This window comes from Tupaia chinensis, unplaced genomic scaffold (genome assembly GCF_000334495.1).
Source record: "Tupaia chinensis unplaced genomic scaffold, TupChi_1.0 Scaffold000067_2, whole genome shotgun sequence".
Classification (NCBI taxonomy): Eukaryota; Metazoa; Chordata; class Mammalia; order Scandentia; family Tupaiidae; genus Tupaia; species Tupaia belangeri.
Window position 1 is genome coordinate 447,567 of NW_006159527.1, and position 8,879 is coordinate 456,445.

Sequence of the window (8,879 nt, forward strand, 5' to 3'; positions counted from 1 at the left end):
TTTTTTTTTTTCCAGTTTTCTCAGTCTTCATGGTGGGTTTTTCTAGGCCAGCAATTCTGTCTTCTACATCCTAGGTTCAATTTTCTGTATGATCTAGTTTGCTTTTAATACTTTCTAGGAATATTTTTATTTCCTGTATTATAGCCTTCATATCTAACAGGTCCATTTGATTCTTTTTTTGTAGTGTGTATTTCCTCTTTTAGATCTTGAAAGAGTTTCTTCACCTCCTGGAACTCGTCAGCTCCTTTCTCCTGCCTCTTCTGCAGTACATTGTCTCTTCTCTTCCATCTCTGTTAGCTTTGTTGCTACAAATATGCTAAATTCTTTATCTGATGTTGCATGAGTTTAATTGCCCTGTCTGAGGATGAAGAGTAGTTATTCTTTTTCCTTGGAGGAGAGATATTTTCTTGCTTTCCCATATTCCTTGTGACCCTGTGGTGATTTCTAGTCATCTGATGGATGGCGTGTTTCTTCCTAATTCTTGAATTTTAATCTGAATGTTCAGAGGCGAGCAGGAAGAGTTGATCTGCAATCTCTCTTATGTTCCATTTTCATTCTTTGTGCATCAGGCTTAGTGTGAATAGAGGAATATTCTGATCCTAATCATATTCAGATGTTTGGAAATGGTTCACATGGACCTATCTAGACACTTAGTACATACAGGCTGATCAGTCAATGAATAAAAATAAAGAAAAAAGGAAAAGAATTAAGAAGAAGAAAGAAGATGAAAAAATAAAATGAAAAGAAGAAAGAAAAAAGATGATATAAATCCAAAAGATTATAATTTTATAAAGCAAAAAATGAAAACTGTGCAGCATGTGTGCACACTGCACAAAACCAGTAGTTCACAGCTGAAGTACGGTATCCAGATCACCATGAACCTGGCCTGGGTTTGTGCCTTTCCTAAATGAAGTGGGGAAAGACACCAATTAACACAATAAAGGAGAGGCTTGAGAGCCCAGAGAATACTTTTCCTTAAAAAAAATTTTTTTTTAAATTCAAAGTCACAGGGAGACACAGCAAGACAGAGAGAGACAAAGAGAAATGGAGAGAATGAGACACAGAGTTATCCCTACCCACTAGAAATGAATCTGGAGGGGGAATTCTCAGCAGAAAAATCTTCATTTTTGGTCAAGGAAACCAATATTTCACACAAGTATGGTATCCATCTTAGGGTGGGCCTGGCCTGGGTTTGTGCCTTGACCACTGGAAATGGGTCTGGAGGGGGAAGTCTCAGCAGAAAAAAATCTTCATTTTTGGTCAAGGAAACCAATATCTCAGAGCTGAAGTTTGGTATCCATCTCAGTGTGGTGAATACAGATATATTCTTTTGGAGAATCATCAAATGAATTCAAGGAAGGATCAAAATCAAATGTATAACCGTAAGGGAGGGAGAGAGGTGTATTTATTAGAGCAATTGACTTATGTGATTATGGAGGATGAGAATTCACATGATAGGCTACCTTAGAGAGTTGGATAACCAGGGAAGTCAATGGTGTAACTTTCTGTCCTGGGCTGAAGGCCTGAGAATCTGAAGAGCTACTGGTACAACCCAGAGTCCAAAGGTCAGAGAACCTGGAATTTTGACATTCAAAGAGAAGAATGGTGTCCCAGCTCCAGGAGAGAGTTAATTTACCTTTTTTTTTTTTGGAACTTTTATTGATCCATCAGCTGATTTGATGGTGTCTGCCCACATGGAAGGCAGATGGATCATTCTTGTTCCATCCATTGATTTAAAAGTCAATCTCTCTTAGAAATAGCCTCACAGAAATACCAAGAAATGACGCATTTGTCATCTTTGTGTCTCTTAACCAAGTCATGTTGACACCTATACTTAACCATCACAAAGACGTTGATAATTTTTAACAACGTAAAGGCATCTTGAGGCTAAATATTAAGAACTGTTGCACTAAATTAATGCTGATCTGGCTTTCTAACACAAGGTCTTTTTACTTAGCACATTAATGCATACACTGTGTTATCAGTACAGAATTTAAGAAAACTATTATTATAAGAACAAAAAAGAGAAGCCAGTACGTGGCATGGTGGTTAAGGTGCTGGACTCTCATATGGCTGATCATGGTTCAAGTTCTAGACTTGGCGGCTTGCTTTTTCTCTTTCTCTCTCTCTCTCTCTCTCTCTCTGTCTGTCTCAAGGTGAAAATGTGTGCCCTGTAGCAAGTTAAAAAAATAATGATAAATAAAATTAAATAAATGTTTCTTTAAAAGAAGAATAAAAAAGAATTCAGATTATACAAAGGGAAAATATTTTTGTGAAAGTCACTAAAGATATAGAAGCAACAAACAAACAAACAAAAAAAGAAAGCTTGGTGAGCAACAGTTCTGTATTTTACTAGAATTTTTCACTTCCAAATTGTGTGGCCATGGGAAACTGCCTTCTCTGAAATCAGTTTCCTTACTATCTCATCTCATTTGGCTGCTATAACAAAATACCATAAACTAGTTACTTAAAAATAGCAGAAATTTATTTCTCATAGTTTTGAAAGCAGAGAAATCCAAAGCCAAGGTATATTCAGTGTCTGGTGAGGGCCTTTTTTCTGGCTCATAGGCAGCATCTTCTTGCTGTGTCCTCATGTAGTGGAAGGCATGAAGGATCTTCCTGGAGTCTCCTTTACAACAGCACTGATCCCATTCAAGAGGGATTCACTCTCATGACCACCTTCTAAATGTTCTGCCTCCTAATATCATCACCTTGAGGGTTAAGATTTCAATATATATTTTGGGGGGTGGGGTGGGGAGACAAACATTCAGACCATAGCTCTTTTCACTTCAGGTATTAAGATGTCAAATTTGAGGATTGTAAATTTGGTAAGTTTTTGTATGTGTTCTTGACCTTCAGTGGGTGCTCAATGGAGAGGTGTCAAATCTGAGTAAAGAATGGTGGCTTCAGGTGGAACAACATGATCTGCAGTCTCATTCCCTCTCCCTATTTGGGGTATTGGCCTCCTCATACGAAATGTCATTTATGTGGAATATTCTGATTAGGCTAGGAATGGGACTCCTTGATGTAATGCACAGAATTAATGTAAGCAACAAGGGAGGCTTTATTGGCTCAAATAATCAAATCAAGGAAAAGGCAGAAGTCGATGCCCAGAGAACTGGATTAAGAACCCTCTATCTCATTCCCTCCTACTTCATGTGGGTTTTCCCATCATGGTATGGAACAAGGCTACTAAGTGTCTCTATTTACTTCCCGATAGTCCAAATGACAAGGAGAAACGTGTTCTCTCTCCTCTACCACCCGTTAGAAAAGTCATGACTCCGACTATGTCATGAGTCCATGCTCAGGAAGACAGGTTAATCTGCTAAATCATGAGCCATCTTCCAGTCCACATATTACATGATAAAAATCTTCATTTTTGGTCAAGGAAACCAATATCTCAGAGCTGAAGTTTGGTATCCATCTCAGTGTGGTGAATACAGATATATTCTTTTGGAGAATCATCAAATGAATTCAAGGAAGGATCAAAATCAAATGTATAACCGTAAGGGAGGGAGAGAGGTGTATTTATTAGAGCAATTGACTTATGTGATTATGGAGGATGAGAATTCACATGATAGGCTACCTTAGAGAGTTGGATAACCAGGGAAGTCAATGGTGTAACTTTCTGTCCTGGGCTGAAGGCCTGAGAATCTGAAGAGCTACTGGTACAACCCAGAGTCCAAAGGTCAGAGAACCTGGAATTTTGACATTCAAAGAGAAGAATGGTGTCCCAGCTCCAGGAGAGAGTTAATTTACCTTTTTTTTTTTTGGAACTTTTATTGATCCATCAGCTGATTTGATGGTGTCTGCCCACATGGAAGGCAGATGGATCATTCTTGTTCCATCCATTGATTTAAAAGTCAATCTCTCTTAGAAATAGCCTCACAGAAATACCAAGAAATGACGCATTTGTCATCTTTGTGTCTCTTAACCAAGTCATGTTGACACCTATACTTAACCATCACAAAGACGTTGATAATTTTTAACAACGTAAAGGCATCTTGAGGCTAAATATTAAGAACTGTTGCACTAAATTAATGCTGATCTGGCTTTCTAACACAAGGTCTTTTTACTTAGCACATTAATGCATACACTGTGTTATCAGTACAGAATTTAAGAAAACTATTATTATAAGAACAAAAAAGAGAAGCCAGTACGTGGCATGGTGGTTAAGGTGCTGGACTCTCATATGGCTGATCATGGTTCAAGTTCTAGACTTGGCGGCTTGCTTTTTCTCTTTCTCTCTCTCTCTCTCTCTCTCTCTGTCTGTCTCAAGGTGAAAATGTGTGCCCTGTAGCAAGTTAAAAAAATAATGATAAATAAAATTAAATAAATGTTTCTTTAAAAGAAGAATAAAAAAGAATTCAGATTATACAAAGGGAAAATATTTTTGTGAAAGTCACTAAAGATATAGAAGCAACAAACAAACAAACAAAAAAAGAAAGCTTGGTGAGCAACAGTTCTGTATTTTACTAGAATTTTTCACTTCCAAATTGTGTGGCCATGGGAAACTGCCTTCTCTGAAATCAGTTTCCTTACTATCTCATCTCATTTGGCTGCTATAACAAAATACCATAAACTAGTTACTTAAAAATAGCAGAAATTTATTTCTCATAGTTTTGAAAGCAGAGAAATCCAAAGCCAAGGTATATTCAGTGTCTGGTGAGGGCCTTTTTTCTGGCTCATAGGCAGCATCTTCTTGCTGTGTCCTCATGTAGTGGAAGGCATGAAGGATCTTCCTGGAGTCTCCTTTACAACAGCACTGATCCCATTCAAGAGGGATTCACTCTCATGACCACCTTCTAAATGTTCTGCCTCCTAATATCATCACCTTGAGGGTTAAGATTTCAATATATATTTTGGGGGGTGGGGTGGGGAGACAAACATTCAGACCATAGCTCTTTTCACTTCAGGTATTAAGATGTCAAATTTGAGGATTGTAAATTTGGTAAGTTTTTGTATGTGTTCTTGACCTTCAGTGGGTGCTCAATGGAGAGGTGTCAAATCTGAGTAAAGAATGGTGGCTTCATGTGGAACAACATGATCTGCAGTCTCATTCCCTCTCCCTATTTGTGGGTATTGGCCTCCTCATACGAAATGTCATTTATGTGGAATATTCTGATTAGGCTAGGAATGGGACTCCTTGATGTAATGCACAGAATTAATGTAAGCAACAAGGGAGGCTTTATTGGCTCAAATAATCAAATCAAGGAAAAGGCAGAAGTCGATGCCCAGAGAACTGGATTAAGAACCCTCTATCTCATTCCCTCCTACTTCATGTGGGTTTTCCCATCATGGTATGGAACAAGGCTACTAAGTGTCTCTATTTACTTCCCGATAGTCCAAATGACAAGGAGAAACGTGTTCTCTCTCCTCTACCACCCGTTAGAAAAGTCATGACTCCGACTATGTCATGAGTCCATGCTCAGGAAGACAGGTTAATCTGCTAAATCATGAGCCATCTTCCAGTCCACATATTACATGATTCCATTTATATGAAATACCCAGAATCAGCCAGAAAAAAAGTCAGATGGTGTTTGCTGGAAGCTAGGGGGAGGAGAGGATGAAGAATAATTGCTTAATCATTGAGAAATGATTGCTTACTTTTGGGATGATGAAAATGTTCTGGAACGAGGCAGAGGTGATGGTAGCACAACATTGTGATGTATTAAATGAGTTGTTTACCTTAAAATGCTTAATTGTATGCTTTATGAATTTCACTTCAAAACATTTTAAGAAATTTCTATTGTACTCCAATTTAAAAATCTTAAAATTGTATAAAGAGAATATTGAAGTTCCCTGAGAATTTAGTTAATTCACCAAAAATTATACTGTTAGAAATTCATCAGGACATTGTTTTGAATGCAAGTTTTTACCCACAATTGTCCTAGTTCCCTACTCTGCCGTAGTCAGCATTTTACTGATCACCATTGATCTTTGGCAGTGCTTTTTTTCAGTAAAGGAGTCACTCGTGGAAAAGTGGTCAAATATTTATTGATAAGAATGGTCATAAATGGAAAGGATAGAAGTGTATCTTGAGAGGCAGCTGATGAGTCTATAACTTCTGACTCTTCAAGAACACCAAGAAATCTAATCGCTGTGGAAGAAAAAGAGAGGTTAGAATTGGTGTTACAGATCAGCAGATGGCATAATGATTACGTCATATAGTTGATTGTGGTTTCATTTTTGGATCCAGTGGTTTAAAGCTCATGCTGGTGTGTGTGTGTGTGTGTGTGTGTGTGTGTGTGTGTGTGTGTGCATCCCCAAAATCCCAAGAAGTGAATGGAGGAGAAGAAATTGCGGCATGGCCATCCTCCCTGGGGGGTGATTTTCTCACCTTCTGTCTCTTTGTCTCTCTCTGTCTCTCTGGCAAGTGCATGTGCCCTATAGAAAAATCTCTTTCTCTCTCAAAAAAGATTAATAAATTGGTGTTACAGTAAATCTGTTTTCCACTGTGATGAGAGATTGGTCTACATCCCCGCCCCCCGAAGGACTAGATAGCAGAGAGAAGAAGAATAGGACAAACCCGGGCCCATCTCCACATGGATCCTGAACTTCAGCTGTGAAATACTGCTTTCAGAGATTTAAAATAAAGATTTTCTGCTGGGACTTCTTCCTCACTTATTTCTAGAAAGGTACAAACCCAGGCCCATCTCCCCATGGATCCTGAACTTCAGCTGTGAAATACTGCTTTCACCCCATGGTTTTCAATTTTTGCTTTTAAAAATTAAAATCTACAGTTTTTAAATGATCCTTTTTTTCTTTTTCTTTTATATTTTATTCCTTCCTCTTCTCTAATTCTTTTTTTTTTTTTATCTTTATCTTTATTCATTGGCTTCTCAGCTCCTACACAGTAAATGTCTAGACAGGTCCAAGTGAACAGGATCTAAACATCTGAATACAATTAGGGTGAGAATATTTCTCTATTCCCACTGATTCTGAGGCACAAAGAGTGAGAACAGAATGGAAGAGAGATTGCAGATCATCTCCTCCTGCACGCCTCTGAACACTCAGATTGAATTTCAGGAATTAGAAGAAACTCACCATCCACCAGATCACTAGAAATCACCGCAGAGTCACAAGAAATATGGAAAAACAAGAAAATACCTCTCCTCCAAGGAAAGATAATAACTCCTCTTCACCCTCAGACAGCATGATGAAATTAATGGAAATGTCAGATGAAGAATTTAGAATTTTCATGGTGACAAAGCTCACAGAGATAGAAGAGAAGAGAGACAATGAACTGCCGAAGAGGTAGGGGAAAGGAGCTGACGAGCTTCAGGAGGTGAGGAAATTCTTGCAAGATCTAAAAGTGTAAATTCATACTATAAAAAAGAATCAAATGGACCTGTTAGAGATGAAGTCAAAACCTCCCTCAAAAGTATTAAAAGCAGACTAGATTATACCGAAAATCGAACCTCAGTTGCAAAATATATAATTGCTGACCTAGAAAAATCCACCATGAAGACTGAGAAAATTGCCCCCCAATAAGAGAATATTATACAAGAAATACTAGATACCATCAAACGTCCAAACATCTGAATTATAGGTATCCCAGAGAAGAGACCCATAAGGGCATTGATAATCTATTCCATGAAATCCTGTAAGGAAACTTTCCAAACCCAGAGAGGCATTCAAAGATCCAATCCCAAGAAATACAGAGGAACCCCAATAGAATCAGCCCAAGAAAATTTTCTCTAAGACACATTATAGGTGCAGTAAAACAAAGATGACAGTATAATGAATACCCATGTATCTAGTTTCTAGATTTTACAAGTGTTAAAAGTTTGCCACATTTGTTACCTCTTTATTTTCCAGGTTTGTCTTAAGGCAAATACAAATAACATGATGCTTCACTCCTAAACACTTAAGTGTACATGTCTAAAAATTACAGACTTTCTTTTGCAATCACAGAAATAATAAAGCAACTCAGAAAATTAACAATATGGGGGTCTGGAGGTGGTATGGTGGTTAAGGGTGCCAGACTCCCACATGGTTGACTATGGTTCAAGTCACGGACTTGGCGGCTTGCTTTGTCACTTTCCCTCTCTCTTGTTCTCTCTCACTCTGTCTCTCTCTGGTCAAATTAAAATAAATACATGAATAAATAAAGCTAAAGAAAATAAAAAAAGAGAACATTCTCAGATAAACTAAACCTGAAAGAATATACCAACACCAGATCAGATCTCCAAGAATTTCTGCAGGAAGTGCCATACCAGGAAAAGTAAATATAGTCACACAGAAATAAGAGTTCAGAAACTAAGAAATTGGCCAACTTAACTGTGGGGACAATATTATATCCCAGAATTTAATTGGAAAAATCGAACCACAACAGATGATAGATTAAGTACATGAGACAGAACTGGTGAAATAGAATCTTATGACTTTTGACTAAAACATTGCTGATTTTCTTCTAGGCTTTGTTTTCCGGTTTTGAGGATTTTTGTCTTGTCTTGAGCTGCTGATAGGTTCATGTACCTACTATTTGAACAGAATCCCAATCTATTTCCTGGCTTTAAATTTTAAACATATTTCCTTAGCATTTCTTTGATTTATTAAAGCTAAATATGCTTTTCTTGAAATTAAAAAATATAGTAAAAACTACATAATTAATAATCGTAGTAAACAATGTAGCACCAGCTAGGTGCTACCTTATAGTATAATCATTCTACTCAGAGTTTCATACCTAAAGTCAGACATGTATTCATAGATATGTATATATTAGCAGAGCTTGGTATTGAAAGTAGTTAGATTATTTAAGAAATTTTGTGAATCCATAAAATGTGGTGAAAAAAAGGAATGGAAAACAATGTTAGACACCTGAGATAGTGTGGGATGAGGGTGGGAAATGGCAGAGGGTGAGAAATAGGGGGAAA

General features: G+C 37.5%; 1 protein-coding gene across 2 annotated transcripts in view; it reads right to left on the reverse strand.

The window, feature by feature from the left end:
• Window positions 1-5,977: 5,977 nt before the first annotated feature.
• The window catches only part of LOC102470911 (binder of sperm protein homolog 2), a 15,243-nt gene continuing 12,341 nt past the window's right edge, over window positions 5,978-8,879 (reverse strand). For both annotated transcript variants that reach the window (XR_003547454.1, XM_006142184.2), the window contains exon 5: window positions 5,978-6,100. Coding sequence is in view for 1 of the 2 variants with exons in the window: in XM_006142184.2 (XP_006142246.1) it covers window positions 6,094-6,100 (7 nt within the window). In the remaining variant the exon portion in view is untranslated. The remainder of the gene's footprint in view (window positions 6,101-8,879) is intronic.